This window comes from Podarcis cretensis (assembly GCF_951804945.1).
Source record: "Podarcis cretensis genome assembly, chromosome: 1".
NCBI classification, from domain to species: domain Eukaryota; kingdom Metazoa; phylum Chordata; class Lepidosauria; order Squamata; family Lacertidae; genus Podarcis; species Podarcis cretensis.
In genome coordinates this window covers 137,333,079-137,354,663 of record NC_137170.1, presented here as the reverse complement: position 1 = coordinate 137,354,663, position 21,585 = coordinate 137,333,079, and the positions used below count along the sequence as shown (strand labels likewise).

The window sequence follows — 21,585 nt, the reverse complement described above, 5'->3', positions numbered from 1 at the left end:
TATTATTATTCCATATTTGAATCAAATACAGCAATTCTAAGTTATTGCTACAACTATTATTATCTGTATCATGTATACGTATACTTGGCCTAGTTAGAGAAGCTTCAATAAACAGTCTTCTTCCACATCATATTACAGTAACTCTGGTAGGGCTAGTTGACAAAACTGGATGTGATCCATCACACATCTTAAAAGGCTTGATGATTTTATGGCAGAGAACAGTATTAAACATTCCACCATCGTTTATTTCAACTTTAAAGATGAAACAAATGTTATCTTTTCCCCCAGGAGCGTGTACCTGATCACTTGATGCCAACAGGTTTCTCGCCCATAAGTAGTAGTAGCAGTAGCAGTAGCAGTAGTAGTAGTAATAATAATAATAATAATAATAATAATAATAATAATAATAATAATAATTTATTATTTATACTCCACCCAATGAGTGGCTAACTTAAAGTATTTTTAATATACTGTGTTGGCAAGAAGGCTCTCATGAAGGACGGGGGGGGGGCGGGGGGGCGGGGAACCATCCAGTCTTCACGTGTGACTTCTCTGTATGGTACTTTTCTTCCACACTGTAGAATTGCTCCTCCTAAGCTAGAATAATTTTTATGCAATATTGCATGGTACCAGGCCAACAATGAGTGACGCAAGATTGTCAAAGCTTGTTTTGCTTCTACAAAACCAGCCCAACTACACTGCGCATTCCAGCTGAAGTATACACCTTCTTACAGTCAGAGTCATCACATTAACAATTTCAGTGCTTACTTAAATATTGTTGGTTGTGTGTAAAACAGATTTATAATTGTCTCCTCTTTGAACCAGCATCAAAGATTTATTACTTACTATTAATCACATCTTACATTTGTTTGGCTGGATTCTGAATTCATTTGCGCTCTTCGAAGTATTATGATTCCCCCATAGCTATTTTTTTGCTTTGTTTGATCTTACTTTTTCATTCTTTTTTGTCCTCGGGGTATATAGACCTACCCAACTTGGTTGACTGCTTCATGCAACTGACAAAGTGGGGTTTGACAAATGGAAGCTTTTGCCACCATACATCTGTTGTATCTTACAAGCTAACAAGACTTCGTTGTTTTTGCATATTCTTAGTACAAGTTATCACCAAAGAATAAGGATGGTACATTAAGAAGCCTGCCTAATTATTGCTTTCATAACAAACAAAATGTAAGAATTAAAAAATCTACTAACCCTACTAGATTTTCTACTCTGGGATGAACCATACATATCTTCTTCGTAACCATTTGTCTGTCGTAAGAGGGAAGGGGAGGGAGAGACAGAGAGAAAGGGGAGTAAAGAACTAGAACAGGCATATGAAATTCATTTAGAAGTAGCATGATAGAATTTGTCTATAAGAACACTAAACCAAACTTGAGAAGGAAGACAGATCCAGCCTAGGCTACCAGAAATTCAGAGTCATACCTCACAGGAAGATGCTAAAAACAACAACAGCTTCTCATAATTCCTGTAAATCGGATAATTTTTAGTTATGCATCTATTTTAACAAAGGCAATATAATATCAAAGAATACAGAAAATTTTTAATTTCATGTTGTTGTTTACTAGGGAGAATAGAAAAGAGTGAAGCAAGCAGAACACATGCATCTCTATTCACTGTTACCGACTTTGACATCATCTATTCAGTATCCCTCTAATAAACAAATTGTGTGACTATAATTCAATGTGCCCACCACAATTGTAGTAAAACCCTTTTTATTTGATCATAGTTATTACCATTGGTAATAAACCTCTATATGAACTATGAGTTTGTTACAAACTATGAACATTGCACAAAATGATTGGGTCATATACACTAATTAAATTTTATCTTGCCCTTCCTCCAAGGAGTTCCGGGTATTATACAAAGAGATAGTGACTGAATAAAAGTCATCAGAATAAAAAAAAAATCCTTCCAGTAGCACCTTAGAGACCAACTAAGTTTGTTATTTGTAATGGTTCTAGGGGGTTGCTCATGCGTAAGTTGCCGCCACTCTTGGCTTGGTTACCTGGTTGAACCCTTTCTGTCTAGACAGCCCTTCACTTCGTGGCTGTCTCAGTCGCTGGCAGAATCCGTCAGTGGGCGTTTCTTAAACTTCTTCCAGCAAAAAAGTTCTTTGACGCCAAGTCTCCTCCTACTCTCCCTGCACGGAAGTCTTCTGCGCAGGGAGGGTGTGGGCAGCGGAGTACCCGTGCTCTCCCCACTAGTCTCCGGTGAAGAGTCCTGGAGCCTTTTCTCCGATTCCCCCATCTGCCCCCCTTCTCTCCTGGTGTTACGTTGATTTCCTTCCCCAGCAGATGGGCTGCCTCTCTCCCTGCTGGGACCCTCTCCGGCATCGCTCTGGAGCCTTCCCTCCGCCTCTGGGTCTGATGGCAGTTCCCTGACATTATTGTTATTGGTATGAGCTTTCATGTGCGTGCACACTTCTTCAGATACACAAAAGCTCATACCAATAACAAACCTAGTTGGTCTCTAAGGTGCTACTGGAAGGAATTTTTTTATTTTGTTTTGACTACGGCAGACCAACACGGCTACCTATCTGTAACAAAAAGTCACCAAGTAAGCATTATAACTGAGTCGACATTTGAACACAGGTCTTCCTAATCTTAGGACAAGCACTTTAGTTACTACACAGCACTGACTGTATGGGGTCTTTGGAAGGGGACTTTCTCAAATTTAAACTACAATAGAGGCCCAAGGTATATATTGTTCTAACAGAAAGTGATGTTTTTGAAGGAAGTACATTTATCATTCATTTGGAATATATTAATATATATTAAATAATGATTCGATCAGATATACTGCTATACCATTTTCAGTATAAAATGTCAGTTTGCATTTCTTAGTACAGAAAGCATTGATCTGATATGTAGAGATCTTTCCTATTCTAATTAATTCAAGAGAGTTCTGGAAGCTTCTCTGCGTAAGAGGAACAAGCAGAAGGTTCCTGATGTTTGGTTCTTCCTTCAGAGAAGCTGAGTACAGATGGTTTAAACTGGGTCTCTTATCTCTTTCTGTCAAGGTCATGCTGACTATAATATTCAGGCCAGAAGGAGCCTGGGCTTCACTTTCTCTTTCTAGCTATCTCCCTTCTGGTGTTCTGTACACAGTATCCTTAGTGTTAAGGTTTAGACTTATTATAAGTTATTGTAAGTTTCAGTTAAGTCTGCTGCAACTGGATTTCTTATGGACAGTGCCAATCCTGAATGTACTGGATTTGTGACCATTATGTTAATTTGCATCAGCAGCAGTAAAGCTCTGCTGGATGAAATTCAATGCCCCTGGTCTATTCTTTGGGAATCCTGCAACGTGTTAAAGTTTTTACTTTGCTAACTATATGTTCGAATCTGCTCTGCTCAATATTGAGTAGAATTCAATGACATTAAAAAAATGATTATTAGTATAGTTTTATTTTCACTAGCTTCATATAGCGCCGTGACCATTTTCTGGGATTATCCATGTCAGAACTCTGGCAAATGTATTCACTTTTAAGTAGACAGTGATAATCTGCTATAAGCATAAAACAAAAATAAGTTTAATTGGTGTATGAAATGGAGAATTGACCAGGCTTTATTTGCAGAACTAAAGCCAACATGGCGGGGTGGGTAAGCGTTAAGTGTCATTCCTGGAGTAGGAAAGGCCACGTGCAAATCCCCACAGAGCTATTAGATTCATGGGGTGACCTTGAGCCAGTTAGTCTCTCCGCCTTGCTGCCTTCTCAGTGCTGTTGTGATGATAAAATACAGTGGGGAGGAAATCTATGTATACTGCCCAGAGCTCCTGGGGGGGGGGGAGGTGGAACAGAACTATAACAGAGATGGGAAAATACTTTCTGCAGTTAGCCTGCACTGGCTAAAATATTGCAAATGATTTCTCTGCCCTTCCACAGCAGGCTGCCTTTGCAGAGTACTGTACTCAGAAAACCTACAGAGGCCTGAAACAGAGAGAGAAAATGTGTCACATCAACTCTTCTCTGTGTCACAAAGGATACCCAGCATTTGAGCAATGCCTTACAGATCTTGCTCCTTCGATCAGAAGATGAAATGAGCATCACCACAAAGAAACAAGCCCTCCCCCACCCAATGAAGTGGCACTTCCAGTGGCTAATCAGAGAAGAATGTAAGTGACAGTACTTCTAATCGTATAATCATTACATAGCTAGGGCCCTGCTGTGCTGCAAGAAGGGAAGAAACTACTCAGCGGAGTGAGTGGGTGAAAAGCTATGCTTACTTCTCCATTCCTTAGCAGTTGCACTAAGGGGTAAGTAGTCACCCATGTTACTTGTGTTACCATTCTGCGAAACATGGGGACCTTTCAAAGCAAAATGCCAATAGATGACCACTTCTACTCAGGTATAAGTCCTATTAAATTCAAGGGGTCTTACACCCAGGTTTATGACAACAGCCTATTCTTCCTCCAAGCTGACAATAATATATTATAATGTGAGTTGCTCTTCTCTCTCCCCATCATCTAACAATATGGCGCCACATTTTTCCTCTCAGATTATTATGGAAATACATGTTTTGAAAATAATGCATTTCCCCAGAAACACAATGTTATTCACATATCTATAGCACATACATACTGCTAATATCACTTGTAAAATGCAGTCGTTTTTCAATCTCTCTTTTCACCTTCCATATGTTACTGTTCTCAGGGGGAAGATAGAACCTTTGAATACATACTGTTTTGAAGTTCATCCTTTTGGTCCTCTCTGTCTCTAATCCAGTCTGAAGCAAGAGGAAGAATGCAGAATGAAAAGGCTTTCAATTCCCACTTCTCTCATATCCACAAATGAAATAGAAATTTGGCTCTTAGTGAAATCTTAGCATTTATGAATGCATGTACATGCTCAAAGGATTCAGGAACAATGTCACTGAGAATATCTGCCCTTTTGCAAAACACAGGAATGCTCTCAAAAACCAGCTGATAAGAGTTCTATTATACTTGCCTACAAGGTTATTCAAACTATCTGACCAAACCACTGCAGCTAGGAAGTAAGCACAATGTCACAGTTCTCATGTTGCAACCACCGGCAGAGGAAGAGGAGTGCAGAGGGAGTGCACCGCCCCCGGCAGCGCAATCCTGGTGGGGTGCCATCGTGGCTGCCCCCCCCGCCCACGCTGGGCACCACGCCCCTGTGGACGGCACACCATGCCCCTGGGTCGTGCGCCAGCCCTGCCCCCACCTGCTCTCCGCGCCCCCCAGTGCTGGAGGATGAAGCTCCGCCACTGGCTGCAGCAGCACAATGAATCAAGTCTGGATTGACAACAGGAGACAGGAGGAAAGGAACCCCTGAGTGATGTATGTGGCCAAGTTGACTGCAAGTTACTAATCACTACTTCAGCATGATTGCAACTTTAAGCTCCAAAGATCTGAGCTACTTCAATCTCAGCTGAATGCAAAATTTGAAATCTGTCATTATACCAGCCATTAGAATCTCATCACATCTGATGACTCTCAAAATCAGGTTTTGATTCAAATTCAAACAACTGTTTGAGATTAATAATTTCAGAGAAGACTTGGGGGTTGAAACATCATTCATCTAATTTAATTACAAGCCATGCTATTTGGATAATTTTGTAAGGAAAATGAAAAAGTCTAACAACTTGATGCTGACAGTCTCTCTTGCTATGTAAAAGTTCCAGGCTAAAATACGGGTGGGGAATCACCCCCTATAATCACAAACGTTTGAAATTTAAATTAAAAGCTATGCATTTTTTATTCACTGTAACATCAGGCAGATACAAATAATAATAGAAAAGGTGTCAGGTTTCCTAATAACGTTATACAGTGGAACCTTGGGTTGCGAACGTAATCCATGATGGAGGCACGTCTGCAACCCACCGTGTTTGTAACCTTCAGCACAGCCTTTGTGCATGCGTGTGACGCGATTTAGCACTTCTGCGCATGCGCAAGCGGCGAAACCCGGAAGTAACCCGAGGTACCACTGTAATCAACCAGGGAAAAGGTTGATTGTACAATAAGAGTTGCTATATAAATGGTGCAAAATATAGGCTGTTACACATGCATAAGATCACATTGAGATATAATTCCCCGTCATACTTAGAGGCCTGTGTGAGTCTCACTGATGCTTACTTTAATACAGGCTCAAGCAGACAAAAAATTCACAGGTTAGAATAAGGAAAGCTGGGAGACAGTGGGAAAAAGGCAATTATCAAACATCTAGGAATGGAAGAACAGAACCACCCATCTTAAGCAAATGCAGGAGACAATTCTGGCAATGTTTAGTCACTTAGTACTAACCCTTAGGCTTCCACGGCTACCCACAGACATGCGCTCATCTTCATCTGAAGCCTACAGGGAAGCAAGTAAAGAGGATACCAGACAACCATTTAAAAAAGACGGAAATGCAACACTGAGTCAATAATCCAGGGAGAAGTTTTAATGATGAAATACAAGAAAAGGTACCAAAACACTACACAGCCTAACGTATATAGGAAACATTCAGCAGGGAGGGAAAAAACCCCAGCAAAATGAAATCCAAAAAAGGAGAAATATCTAAAGCCTTATTAGCTTTTTACGTTCCTTGTAGTTATCTGAAAACATTTCAGTTTATGTGCAGGAGATACATAAAAGTTAATCTATTTATTTACGGTATTTATTCATTCATTCATTCATTCATTAAATTTACATACTGCCCTTCATCTGAAGATCTCAGGGCAGTTTGCTTGATAAAAATACAGGATAAAAGAAGAAAATAAAGTTAGAACAAAAACCAATCAAAACAAAACAACCCCCCCCCCCAAAAAAAAACCACACATTTAAAATGCCATAGAATATTAATCAGGCAAAGGCTGGTTATAAAGAAATGTTTTTGCCTGCCGGCTAAAGATTTATAATGAAGGCCCAGACAAACCTCCCTGGGGGAGCATTCCACAATTAGGGAGCCACTGCAGAAAAGGCCCTGTTCTCATGTTGCCCCTCCAGACCTCTCATGGAGGAGGCACACGAAGAAGGGCCTCAGATGAGGATTTTAGCATCTGGGTCAGTTCATATGAAGAGCGATGGTCCTTATGGTATATCAGTACTAAGCCGTTTAATGCTTTATAGTTCAAAACCAACACTTTTAATTGGACCCAGAAACTAATTGGCTGCCAGTGTCGTCTGGCCTGGATCAGTGTAATATGCTCAAACCATCTTGCCCTGATGAGCAACCTGGTTGCTGAATTCTGCATCAGGTGAAGTTTCTAAACCATCTTCACTGAAGAATCTTCAGAGGCAGCCCTACGTATAACATGTTGCAGTAAGCTAACCTAGAGGCTACCAGACCAGACAACAGAAGTTAGGCTATCCCAGGTGCAGCTAGACCACCAGCTGAAGCCGATGGAAGGCACTCTGCACCACTGAGGCCACCTGAGCATAGGCGCCAACTCTGAGGGGACCTGGGTTCTGGGGCACCCACAAAATTGTTACTGTGAGTGCCCAGCCAGTCAACCCAATGTGGCGCACATGCATGACCTCACGCAGCATGCTGAGGCCCAACGTGGCCTGTTGCACCCTCCGAAAGCACATTGCAGCTGCTGGAGGGTCCAACGGGGCCTGTTGCACCATGTGACGTCATGCGTGTGATGTGTGTGATGGTGTGATGGTGTGTGCACTGGGCACCCACAATGTGGGGCGGAACCCAGTGTGCCTGCCCCTGATCCTCAAGCAACAGTAAAGGATCCAGAAGTACCTCCAAGCTACTGGTAGCATTAAGCACATTTAAGATCCATGCAGACATAACAGTGGTTAAAATGAAGAACAGAGGGAACATGTATATGAAAGAGGAATGGTGATCCCATGATCCCTGTGGATGATCCCATCTTGCTCCCAATTCATTCAATTAAAAAATAATCAATGTGGGGTTTTGTTTCAGCTAAATTTGCAGAGGTGCTCCATAAATCTCCACAGATAAGATTTAGTCATTAATTTTTATTCATTACTTTTAAAATGAAAGTTCTAGCACAAAGTGCAAACAATACTGACCGAGGCATTTCTTCTGGATTTACGGGTGTAACGCTCACTATCTTCCTACCAAGGCAGAAGGAAAGACAGAAGATAAAATGTAAGGGAGAAGCATGCATACAGAACTTTGAAAGAAAAATGTTAGGGTCAAGAACTCAGCAAGATTGCACCTGATGATGAAAGATGGTACTCAAAGATAATTCAGAGAAAATAGCAACAGGTATTTCACCATATCTGAAATCCATTGTTGTTCCAGACTCAGAAATCTATTGTGTATATGAAATCTCATGACATAATTATTCCTTTTGCAAATCCACTTCTATTCCTTAATATGCAAATGTGAGCTAAAGAATTCTATAAGCACACATTCTAATTGTTCTGAGTTCACAGACTGAGAAGCTCATTTCGGTACGTCTGTTTCCGATAGTCTACACATGTGGGGTACACTTTCACCTGTGCTGAGTTATAGTTATCTACATGGCCAGCAGTGATCAGCAGTGTTTAGGGGCCGGGCTAAAGCTCAGTGGCAGAGCATCCCTGGTCCCATCTCCAAGTGGGACGAAGAAAGATTCCCAGGAGACTTGCTGCCAGTCAGTGCAAATAACGCTGAGCAACATGGAGCAAAGGCAGCTTTCTATATAGCCTCCTCACATTAAGCACATAGATGTCCCAGGAAGAAATGTACGAGGATGCTTGGGCAAAGTATCAACAATATGTTAACATTTCTCATACACCTCTCTTATTAATGTTTATGTTCATTAAGATGTTTCCTCAAACTACCACCATGCAATTGTACCCATTATTCAATGGAGAGTAGTGGGAAACAGTGTGGAAGACTGATTATAGTGCTTGAGATTAAAGCACCTCCTGCTCCTGTGTGCCTGAACAATGCCTCATGCCTCTCCCCTTTCTCACATCTCTAACAGTGATTCCACTTCAGATAAATGGTTAGTGCATATAAGTCTGTACATGGAAACTAGAGGCTAATTGACAGGTGTCAGCAACATTCTTCAGCAATATGACATGACGTCCCAAAGAAATGCTTTGGATTTTAAAAATGGCAGGGTGGTTTCTGAGACTTAGTACACCTGATCAGTCTTCCAATTCTGAAAAATGTTTTAACAACTAGAGTTCAGGAATGAAAACACATCTTCAGATAGAGATAACAGTTATGCTACATAGTTTATTCAACATGATGTCCAGTTTTAGACAAATCTGGATTCTTAGACAAAGCCTACCATCCACTGCTCGATGTCGCCAAACTTTGTATCCAGACCATAATATTTCTATGAAAGAAAGAGGGTGGAAACTTAGATGAAAAAGTAAACTACACAAGTTTATAGGCATGCCTACACCAAAGATTTTGCTTTAGTCAATAAAATACATTGATTTGGTTTGACCAAACCATTACTATAGACTTGGAGCTCAACTTTGCTTGACATGGCAACAGTGTAGCTATACCAAGACTATGAAAGTCTCGAAAATTGGGCTTAATCTGCAAATAGTCACTGACATTAATACTCACTGCCTTCCAATTAAGGCAAGAGGGTGACATATTTCAAGGATCAAAAAACCTCAAACATAATCAGTGAAGTTCAGAGTAACATTGATCACACAAATCTAGCAACTAACCTAGAGGTCAAATAGCCACAGCCTCCTCTGTAGCATAGGCATGCCCTTTAAAAACACATCTGTACAGGGGTGAGCAACTTATTCAGCATCAAGAGTCTCAAAGGAAATGCAGCATGAGCTGAAGCTCCACAGTTAATATGCACACTGCATTCTCCACCCCCATAGGCCACTGTGGTACTCAATCTTAGCCAGAGCCTTTAAAAGTATGAAAATGCTTCAGGGACCCAGAAACTGAGAAACATGCAGTGAACCTGTTTCTTCTACCAAGGTAGGATCAGCTCAAAGTATTCATTTACTTCTCTGATTCAAGTGTGCAGAAAAAGTATACCATAAAGTGAGAACAACATCTGTGTGGTAAGTTTATCAAGCATGTAAAAGAATAGGCACTGTAGAAATATAATTGCAATACAGAAAAATCCACACCCACAGACTGACAATCTAAATAAGGTAAGATACAAGGATAATAGAAAATGGAGTCAGAGGAATTAAAGAAAGGAGGTGAGGCACCAAGTGCAAAGAAAAAGTCAGATGAGGGAGATGGGAACGTTTTGAGCAGTTTGAGAGGCAAAAAGAACATTCCAAATATCTATGAGGGCAAAATGTTAACAGCGGAGTGGTGCAGTTAAAAAAATGGATGCATGAGGAAAAAATGAAGACAACAGGGTTTGGGTCAGAACCTGTAAAGCAAAAGAGGAGGGGGAGGATTAGAGGAGGAGGATGGGAGCAGTGAAGCCACAACATGTATTGTGAGTACTTTGCTTTCCACATTAAAGGGGAGCTTTAAAAGGGACTTATGGCAGTCTGGAGAGGGACAAGTCAGAAACATAATGCATCCTTCTTTTTCTGCACATCTGAATCACCTCAGTCCAGAGGAAGACGATTTCAAGAAAGAGAGAAAGCAAATGAAGAGAAGACGACTGCCCAGTCTCCTGGATACTCCTCCCAGCACAAGAGAGCTCAGAAATTGCATGTCCCCCTCCCCTGCAAACAACACGTTGCCCACCCCTGCATGGCAAGGGATCTCTGCAGCACCACACAGACAAAGGATCAAGCAAACGTGCTCATGCAAGACTGCAAGCCAGAGCGTCTCTTCTGAAGGCACTGAAGCATAAATTGCTTTCCACAAGGCAGCTTCTCTGTTCAGAATGGCAGCACTGTTTAAAGTCAGTCCAGCAGTAATAGGTTGCTGAGCACTGTTAGCAGGGCATATTATTCCATAGAGAAAGAAGTGGAGAATGATGCAACAGGCCTGAATTTCTGACCCAGTTCAGTCAAGATTTATTATAAAGGAACATTTGAGCAAAAACAGTGGCTTCACACTTTGTTTGACTTAAGTTTCAGGGGCAGGAATGAAAGGTAAATTTATTCTATTGGGATTTTTACAAATCGAGGGAACCCTCTGCTAAAAAGTCCTCTCTCTTGAAGGTTGATGGGTGCCATGAATAACAACTGTCCTGTATTGTTAAGAGGAAGACAAGCATTTCCATGCTAGGCAGAGCGACAATGGTGCTCTAATATTTAATACACAGCTGCAAAGAAGAGACACTTCCTGACACACCAACTCCAGTAGAGATATTAAAACAGTTACTTATCTCTTAAGTAGATAAGTCACTCCTATTTCTTCCTGACACACTATTTAACAAGAAGCTCTGTTGGCTTACCGAAATGTGTTATTATATGCTTTCTATTTAGCTATTAGAATGTTGCAGACACCCTTAAAATGTATTTGTTTTTTTCAGCAACTGACCCCAATTACTAATTTTATGCTTCTTACAAGGGTGAAATTTTACCCATTAATTGAAGTTCAAATTATGTAAAAATACTGAGTGAGGGCCAATGTAACATTAGCACAAGAAGATTGAGATTTAGCATTATTTCACAAGCAGTTGCACTTGGGGCAGTAGTACACAAAGCTTAACTGTCACAGTGTATAAGAATAGCAGTTGCACTAGGAGTTATGCAACAACTTTCACAAATAGAAGACACCCACTGGATTTGGCTGTTACACTACACAAAATGGGTCCCACTAGCAGTATGGCTGCTGCACAAAATCAGTAAGCAGGGCCGACAGAACGCAGCCAATACTGAACAGCCCATACTAACAATGTGCAAAACTTTTTATCCTATTCCTTTTATAGCGCCAGCCACCCCGTCCCCCATTCAGGGTGGTAGTGCCAGGAGGCGGGCGTGCAGCACTCGGTTCCAAATAGAAGCCGCACTTCAACTTTTCAGTCAGAATTTGGGGGGGGGGAGTACAGCTTATATTCGGGCCAATACGGTAAATCCCAATTGCAAACATTTCCTATAGTTCCATCCACATCAAGCACGTAGTGAATCTGGTTAGCCCAGAAGGCAATAAGCCATACGTTTCTCTTGAATGTGAGGTATATGAGCTCAATGAAACCAATGTTCGAGACTCCTATTGTTCTAGGCGCATTTTGCGACTGGGAATTTCATTAGCGCAAGCAATTTCTGAGCTCTGGACACAGTACTGCATCTTAGATTTCAGATTAAAACTGCCACTGCTGGAGTGGGAGGAGAAATTCCTGCTTGTTCGACTTCCAAGAAATCACTTCAGGGTAAGGCAAGCTGATGGGTTCTGCCTCTCAGCTCCCCTTACAGAATAGCAGTGTTTTGAGCAACCCTCAAAACCCTAAGAAGTTTAAGGTTTAAGGCTGGGGAAGAAAGGCTTCATTTTTTGCAGTCTTCAAATGAAGACTAGACCATGTGAAAAATGGACATAATATTTTAGCTGCAGTTCATTCATTTTCGGCTTTGTATTCTTGTTGTTGCGCCCATGACCTAGGTTTAAGGTGCCATTTAGCTCCTAGCTTTCATATCTCAGTTTCTAACAGTGAATGAAACAAATTTATTTAAAAAGCAAGTGTTTCTGTGATGTCAGAGCAAGTGGTTTTGCACTAGTTTTCTTCTTTTTAAAACATTTACATGAACTCATAAGAGAATGTGCCACACATATTTCAACAACCCAATCAATTTTAAAGGAAACACTTTCAAAGTAACTCTGCACAGAGGGGAGTTGTTAGTGGGGAAGGATATGATTGGTGACCATGGCATGAGCACCATCAATATGCCCCAATGACAACTATGGACACCTCTTTTGCAGCAGTGCTCACTACTGTATATTGCTGGAAGGGACTTCAGCGTCCTCCCACCCCCAGGAACTGACTGAAGCCTTAGAGAAGTCTACAAACCTGGTTTGATAAGAGACAGAGCAATTAGCATACACAATGCAGGAAATAACAGCTCCAAGCCTCTGAAGAGGTATCTCCTTTAGTCCAAGACTAAAGCAGTCAAGCAACTTCAGCATTTTCAGAAGCTGCCTAATTTGCACTGCCATTCAAGAAGCATTAGTAAGTACAGTCACTGAAGTGAAAACATGCAAAGAAAGAACAGAAGGTTGCCCAAGCAAAAGGAGCCTGATTCTCAGAATCCTGGGAGACTCATTAGTAAATAGCAGCAGGTTTACCAATGAAGACAGTTTGTGATTTAGTCTTCTATGATAATAATTGCATATGCATATCTTGAAGTTTTATTGAAAACTTCAACATGGGCTGTCACAGAAATATACACTACTAAAACTGTTAGGATCCACAAAGAGTATTTTAATTTTACTATATATCAAAATCTGAAAGCTGTTTGTTGCCTGCAACAGCTATTCCAGTTTAACATTCTGCTGCTCTAGTCCAAGATTAAGTTATAACTCCAGCCATACACCATAGTTAAACACCCACTCCAATGTGGTAACTTTGAATTACCCACTATACGAGGCATCTTCCCATACGCAATTACTGGCTGAAAGCATGCCTTGTTTGGACTACATCAATCAGTTATGAGGGAATGCAAAGTAATTATGGCTCTAAAAACAAATCCACATGGACCGGTGTGCTGGTGTTGTGTGGTAGGTGCTATTTCAGCATTTGAAGTCACAGCCATGCCGTCATTTTAGAGCCTAGTAAAAAATCACAGTTAAGAAGAGAAATTATTGTGAACAAATCCTGTGATATTTCACCTGATTAGTACTATATCAGTAAATTAGCTGCGGGAGAAGCTGTTATTTGAGCAACTCACAACGAGATCAAGTTTACTTTTAGTTGATGTTAATATAGTAGCAGAATTTTACATGTAGAAGCAAGAGAGTCTTAAAGATAAATTTCCAAGTAAATCCTGCTGCATACCTGACATATTTAAGTGGGTTTAATTCTCAAGTGCCATCAGGTTCCCTGATGCAAAAGGAAAAGTGCATGCAATCACACAAGAGGCTAAGCAAACCCTACCTTTTGAATTTGATAGATCTACATTGGCAAAGGAAAGGAAAGAAAGGAGAAAAATAAGGGCAATAGCGTTCAGTAGGTACAGTTCACAAAGAACTCTTCTTCCACATACACCCATATATGAGAATGCAGAAATAAACCACAGTTCAAGGCCAACTTTTTTTTTTTTTATGTGCTTCAGCGGTGGAGGAAAATTTCACTGGATCCAATATTGTGGACAGAGATCCATATAAAACACAAAGAATGACTCTTGGATTGTTAAAACCCAGCAATGTGATAACTCTTCCAGTTCTTTAAACGCTGGCCTTGTAATTTAGGTAGGCACAGGACTCCAGAGTTGCATGGCTGTGCAGTTCTGGTAGACCAAGTAGAAGCTTCGGTAATAACATGAACACATAGTTTCCTACCCAACTTCCACTACAACTTATTAATGTAGCCATATCCTGAGAAGTATTATTAGATGGCTTCACATTATACTCAGACTTCAAGTTCACCAGAAAAGGCAATGAAAAATGTTGATTTTTAAAGCTTTACATACAGTGCTGGGGAGCAGAGGCACAGCATAAGCTCCCATAACAGAAGATAAACCACATATTTATACTGTAAAAAGTTCTTCACAATGAATATACATTGTTGATCCCCAACACAAATGTTAATCAAGACTTTTAGACAATAATAGGGCATTTTTCTTTAACACACACAATAGAAGTTTTACTTCTGCAGAAGTTTCTAGCACAAGGGGGGGGGGACCCCACACTTCCTGCTTATCCAATTAGAATTACACAAAAGGAATTTTGCCAGTCCAAGCAAGCTCCCCTAGTTTCAGCATAAAGTATATCAAAAGCATACCAACCTTACCTCTGTGTAAATCATACTGTTGACTATATACCATGTCATACATATGTTGCATAATCACACTTTAAGCAGCCTGACCTTTCTACTTTAAATAGCAAACAATGGATCCTGACATTTCAAGAGTATCTTTATGGAAAATTACTTCAAGCAAACATTTTAAGCACAGTGTTGTAGCCCAGAGCTTGCAAGCTATTCCATAACATTCAAAAGAGAATACAATAATCGCTCAGTCCTCTCTAAAAAGGCCTCTCTAGATTAATTACAGCAGTGAAGTTTGGACTTTTGGTGGCAGTTCTGTCCTGCAGGAGCTGATGGCACACAGCACTATTCTCTGTAACCCTCAATCAAAAGAAGCTGTGCATGATCTGGACAGTTGCCCACATGCCCACCCCCAGGTCTCTCCCGTGACCATCGCTGCTCAGTTCTTCCCTCCTCAATAGGTTGTGGAGTGGGAATTTGGGGGGAGCCCAGCCAAGTGCTCAGTGCTATTGCCAAGGAGTAAAGGCTGGATTCTCATATTTTGTGCAGCAGCCAGTAGGCTCCAAATTGAGAGATTGCTTTCATAATTTTTGACCTGGCAATATATCACAAATCAGGATGTGTGTTAGGGCTGGGCGATATATCATCCAAAACTAGTTTGAAGTCCATATCATGATGTCACTATCATAATTTTTGACCTGGCAATATATTGTGAATCATGATGTGTGTGTGCGTGGGCGCATGCTGTGCAAAAATCACGAGGCAGGAAAAGCCATGAAGCCAGCCAGTGCCTCTACATAGCTCCATCCCTATTTCAGACATTGTGATATAACAGTATATTGTGATGTTTATCTGGTGATATATCACAGTGTTGAAAACCAGATATCGTCCAGCCCTAGCAGCCAGCTGGGCCAGAAGCATGCTCTGCACTCAAATGCTACTTTTTGTCCTGCAAATGCTACTTTTTGTCCTACTTGATGAACACATAAAAGCTTTTTCAGTTTTAACCAGCTATTGGATATTTGTTGCTGTTGTTTCTTCAACTGCTGTGAAATCTTATCACAGGTGGAGGGGAGGGAATAAAAAGATCCTCCAAGGTTTTTCACAAAGGTAATTTCCTGGCAATTCTAGCCAATTAGACTGATGTTCTTCAATGTCTCCCCAATCTTGTACTGTAGATGACTGTTCTGTACACTTCCATAGCCAAGTCAGCATGTTATAGGGAAGAGCTTCCAGATGCTCAGAATCACAATTAACAAATTCAAAAAATGAGAAAAAGAAGGCTGTATTGAGAAGACTTTGACCTTTAAAACAAACTAAAAAATACCTTAATACAGCACCCTATTAACAAACAACAAAACCTAAGTGGGTGATATCACACTGGGTTGCGAAATGAAAACATATCAGGTGTATCAACAACTTGACATAGCTTATCTTTAAAACATGAACAAAACTTGTTGGGAAACAGGGAAGCATATAAACATGACCTGTTGCAATAAAATACACATTGCCCATCCCCCATAATTGGCTACTTTATCCCTCAACCTTACATGCAGGCATGTTAGATCTAATTTTAAATACTTCACACTGTATCCTTTAATATACAAGCACTATGTTATTTTTTATTAAGCACTTTCCCATTAACAGTAGGTTTCAGCTTTCTTAGCCTTCCAGCTAAGAAACAGACCCTCCACCTTGCCTGTGCCTGACATCCCTAGACAGACAGACTGGTGTTTGCCTTCTTACCCAAACCAACTTTGTTTTGATTGCCAGGTTGGGAAGGACTGCCCAGCGTGTCTGTGTCTGCTTTTTTTGTCTTTTCTTTCTTTTGGAGGAGTAGTGTTTTGTCAAGGATGTTGACAGGATGGTTGGCGGTTCCCTCACTGCGAGAAGTGAAGTTACATGGAAACAGGCAGAGGGTCTTCTCGGCAGTAGCGCCCTCACATCAGATGTCAAGGAGATAAAGAACTATACAACTTTAAGAAGACATCTGAAGGCAGCCCTGTATCAGGATGTTTTTAATGCTTGACGTTTTATTATGTGTGCTGGAAGCTGCCCAGAGTGGCTGGGGAAACCCAGCCAGATGGTCAGGGTATAAATATTCTTATTCTTATATGTTTGGGGGACATTCTGAGCACTGTCAAATTTTATTCTATAAAATTGGTATTTTGTGGTGCTCAAGACAGTTGCTTGGATTTTCATATAAGCACAGGGGTCCAACTAGCCTGGGAATAACTTTTCTGTCTTAAACATAGAAACTTATGAAACAAATTAAGTATATCATGCAAACTAACAATTAAAATTTCTGAAAACAATAAATAACCAACACACACAATTGTTTTTAGATAAAAAATAGTTTAGACAGCCAACAAGATTACTTTGAAATAAAAGAAGTTGTAGCTAGTTCTCTCTCTGTTATGAACTGAAAACCCACAACACCCCCATGTGATACCAGGGCTGTGCAAGGCCCAGGAACCTCTCTGTGTCACATCAGATGAGAGCTGTACGCCTTGTATCAAGAGTCAGAGATGCAGAACTGACATTTTTGCTTTATGCAGTTAATATAACACACACACAAGAAACTACTTGGTGATTTATAGACAAATACTCTGTATCCAGGCCACTTTTTAACCAGCCATTAATTAAAAGCAATACTGTGAACTCTGCTTAGAGGCATTTCCAGAATGCACAGTTTTAGTCACAAGTAACTATATTTCCTTGAATTTCTTTCTACCATGCACTGTCGATTGATTGTTGCCTCTGGCAGAAACTTAAGAATTGCTATACTGTACTTGGTTTCACCCAAAAATGTAAGATTAAATGGGCCAGTTGTGAGATAGCCAGTTGGATAATTGTCTGCTCAGAGGTTGGTCTGGTTCATACACAATGCTAAATCAATAAATTATAATTTAACACGAACAAGCATAATGCTGGTGCGCAGACTCATGCTGCACAAGGAAGAAACAAACCAGAGTCCTGGCTTAGTATTACATGTGAACCAGCACATGTTTTTTAAACTACCGTTTACTGTTGTATGTGAAACTGAACATTGTTAATCGTTGCAAGAACGACATCCGCTTGGAAGAAGATATAGTTTTAGTGTTAATCCATCTAAGTTCTCAACACATAACTGGATGTTTTACCAACACCCATAGAGAGGCAAGAGTAGTCCCATTTACTGGTCAGGATGCAGTTAGGAATTGACAAAAGCAAACACCAGATTTCAGGACAGGACTCCAAAGGGTGTGTGGAATCTAGAGGGACCTAGAGACAGCCACACTTTCAGTAACTGCTCACTTAGGTCCCTTAGGAAGGAGGACACAGATCACTTAGAAAGCACAAGTAGGAAGAATACTGCTGCCAGGGACTATGAGTTTGTTCTACTGCTGTTTAGGAAATCCTGTTACTCAGGACTAGCACAGCAGGTGGATATAAATACCCTTGACAGACGTGTAAATCTTCTGGTGGAGTTTACAAAGGAGAATTCCACTCAGATAGAAGCAACTGTTGTAGAGGAAAGGCTGTTTAGGCCAGTTACTATTACTATCTGAGACGGTAGTCTTAAAAGAGCATGCTTTCAAAATATTACCCATTGACTAAATACAAACTATGGACAGGACTATTGCGGGCACTGCCAGCATTGACCTAGAACGGTGTGCCAATTCTGTGCACGAGCCCAAGAGATGCTCCTCTTGCTTTTATTTCCCAAGTAAGCATGCACAAATTGATTCTGAATTCATCAAACACACAAAAGTAATAATAGCTCTCCAGCTGTCAAGCAGAAAGAGCTAGAACCATTCTACTTCGAGGTTGCAAATGCTACTTTTATTTCATTTCAGTTGAGTGATGTGTGAGAAGGAAACAATACTCAGACCAAAGAAGGTGCTTTCCTAGGTCCCTCCCCCATATCTTAAGGAACAGGAAATTCTGTATAGTTCAAAAGAAAAAATTGTGGCTCTTCTATTTTACATTATTACAAAAAGAACTGAGTAATGTATTTTATCTTTTGTGTAAGGGCTTTGGCTACACAAAATAAGTAAATAATATTCAAGAAGAACCATTAACACACATTTAATCTATTTTCCATTCATTAAACAAATTTATTACAATCACCACCAACTGTGGTTAAGAAGTAATTTTGGGGCTGCAGAGAAAGACAACTCAATATCTTTAACGTACCTCCTTTTGCTGCCTCTCCAGTTCCTTCATTCGGATTTCTCGTGCTTCAGCTCGTGCTGCACGCTTTGCTGCAAGCCTCGCTTCAGCCTACCATAAAGGAAAAAAAGAATAAAGCTATATTTCCACATAGTTTAAACTTGCAGAACATGCCTTAGCTGGAGGGGAAGTACATGTAGGCAAACAACAAGCTTTCACGCAAAATGCTCACCATTAGTCACTGGTAGTATTCAATACCTGCTTGTTCTGTCATCCAATAGAATACCTTTAGCCCCTCCAAGGCAGGGATAGGCAAGGTGGTGCTCTCCAGATCAGGCATGACAGGAACTGGAGTCCAGCATCATCTGGAGGACACCACACATTGACTATTACAGCTCCAAGGTTTGCATAAAAGTACGCCATATCATCAGTAACGCAAGGGCATTTCTAAAAGATGCAATGATTGGCCTTTAGCCTGACACGAGTCACTTGTAAATGTAAATACAAAATAGAAAGCAAAGGAGAACCATTTGGAAACTCAAATACATGCTCTAGCTAGCCGGTATAGGTTTTGCACTTTAATTACAGTACAGATATGAGAATAGTAACCACTCCCTACCTTCATCTTGTAAAAATAGCCAAAAGATGTTTTGTTTTGTGAACTCAAAATCTTGCTTATCATGTAGAGACAATTTAGTTGGTCCTAATAAAACAATACTGTTGCTGTTGGGTTTTTCTTTCTGATGAAACATTATGGTTATATATGAGTTTTGTCTATGAGGCATTTGACAAGATATTATTCCTTTGTACATAACTGGGGAATTCACAACTACAAAGCTAGTTTCACCTTTCCCTTACATAAAGTGCCTAAGTAATATGCAAGAAAAGGCTGACTTGAAAAACAGGTTTCCTTCAGCAACTACATCTATAAATAAATGCACTGATTCAACTCACTCAGCATCCATGTTTCAAAAATAGACCACATATAAATATGCTACATGTTTCCACTGAAAGCCTTTTAGCACACCATTGTAATTATTAACTATTTGGAATGCCTGCTTCAATTTTAATGGGCGTTATCTGCTTACATGCAAAATCAAGCGTTCATAAAACAGATATTTTGTTTTGAACATTAAGCCAGTCTTGATCATTCACAGAAGTTATTTCTACCTCTTTCCCCCAAGCAGCTTGATAAAATTAAACTTCAATATATTAAAAGTTTAACTTTTAATTTAAAAAGTTAACTTCAATGTCACATTAAGTGGCAAATACATTGACAATTCACCAATCCCTAGCACAAAAAGGAGATTAATCAGAGGCTGAAGTGAGGGGAAGCGGCTCTGGAAAATTAGAAGCCCTTGTTTCTAAGGGCAAATACAACAACTACACAGGATAAGCTGACTCATTTCTTAAATGCTGCTAAAAGTGCTATGGAAAAATCCAACTATGACAGATTATGTCCCACTTCCTTAGAAAGGTTTCCCCATCCTCCCCGAGATTTGCCATTACTGTGGCTTGGAAAATGTTCTACCTATTGCTACACTTTGCCACTATTTTCTAGTTCTGGGTTTATTGAATACATGGCTTATTATGTTCTTGCTATGCCATCATTCTGATTATATAGTTGTTTGCATTGGTTTCCAAATACATGTACAATGTTTTTAGTGAAACATTTTCCTGTTCAGGGAAGGGGTGGGGTCTTCTTAAAATATAGCTTTGAAAAAGCATCTAGGTTTTTAAAAGTTGTTCTGAAAATGCCTCAAAAATCTAAAGTATTTTAAATTGTTACAGAACATAAATAACTCTTAGAATTAATGACATCTGAAATTCATGGCAAAAAGGCAGTGAGATTGTACAACATATGTAGTAATTACAGATTACCAAGAAACAGCATGGTAGAAAACTATCCTATGGTAAGCTGCCCATCAGTATTTCCCCTGCATTGTCTTGAAACAGGATGTCCAAATCAACTCCAATATGTGATTTATCTCAAAAACTTGGCCAGTACTGGAGAAAACTGTAACTTGAGCATGACCAAGATGCTCAAGTTACAGTTGCTGGTTTTAACCTGTAAGACCTAAATGGCTCAGGACCGCAATACATCAAGGACCTCCGATTCCCATATGAACTGATCTGGACCTTGTGATGGTCATCTGAGGCCCTTCTTCATGTGCCTCCTCCACAAGAGCTCTGGAGGGGGCAACATGAGAACAGGTCTTTTCTGAAGTGGCTCCCCATCTGTGAAATGTTTTCCCATAGGGAGATTTGCCTGGCCCCTTCATTATACACCTTTAGGCACTAGGTGAAAACATTCCTTTTCAACCAGGAACTGGGCTGACTAACATCCTATGTTCTTTTAAATGTGTTTGCGGGAGGGGATGAAGAGGTTTTCGTATTATTTTTGTAATTGTTTTTATTATGTATTTTGTGAACCACCCTGAGATCTACAGATGAAGGGCGGTATACAGCAAACAAACTAACAAACAAACAAACAAACATATTTCCCTCCCAATTAGTGACAAGAAGGGAGGCTCCTGGATCCCATTAACAAACTATTCATTCAGATTTTAGCGGAGAGGATTGAACCCAAGCAAGCAAGTCACCAACGTTCAAAATGAGACCATGATCGGTTGAGAAAGAATCCTGGCAGCAGTAGACTCTCCTTGCAACCTCTCCACCAACA

At 40.3% G+C, this 21,585-nt stretch overlaps 1 protein-coding gene and 1 long non-coding RNA gene across 20 annotated transcripts in view; one reads left to right on the top strand and one right to left on the bottom strand.

Annotated features, from left to right (window-relative positions):
* LOC307220187 overlaps positions 1-15,998 on the top strand; it is a 130,675-nt gene extending 114,677 nt beyond the window's left edge. The window contains exon 4 of the long non-coding RNA XR_013840762.1: positions 15,977-15,998. This is a non-coding gene — a long non-coding RNA (uncharacterized lncRNA). The remainder of the gene's footprint in view (positions 1-15,976) is intronic.
* The window catches only part of LRRFIP1 (LRR binding FLII interacting protein 1), a 104,942-nt gene that overhangs the window by 48,525 nt on the left and 34,832 nt on the right, over positions 1-21,585 (bottom strand). For 8 of the 19 annotated variants that reach the window (XM_079976398.1, XM_079976384.1, XM_079976397.1 and 5 more), the window contains exons 2-8: positions 18,927-19,013; positions 13,917-13,934; positions 9,228-9,275; positions 8,011-8,055; positions 6,286-6,336; positions 4,704-4,748; positions 1,213-1,269 (exon numbers count right to left, since the gene is read on the bottom strand). In XM_079976398.1, coding sequence (XP_079832524.1) covers positions 1,213-1,269; positions 4,704-4,748; positions 6,286-6,336; positions 8,011-8,055; positions 9,228-9,275; positions 13,917-13,934; positions 18,927-19,013 — 351 coding nt within the window. The remainder of the gene's footprint in view (positions 1-1,212; positions 1,270-4,703; positions 4,749-6,285; positions 6,337-8,010; positions 8,056-9,227; positions 9,276-13,916; positions 13,935-18,926; positions 19,014-21,585) is intronic. The other 11 variants (XM_079976389.1, XM_079976391.1, XM_079976399.1 and 8 more) reach the window with 4 other exon arrangements.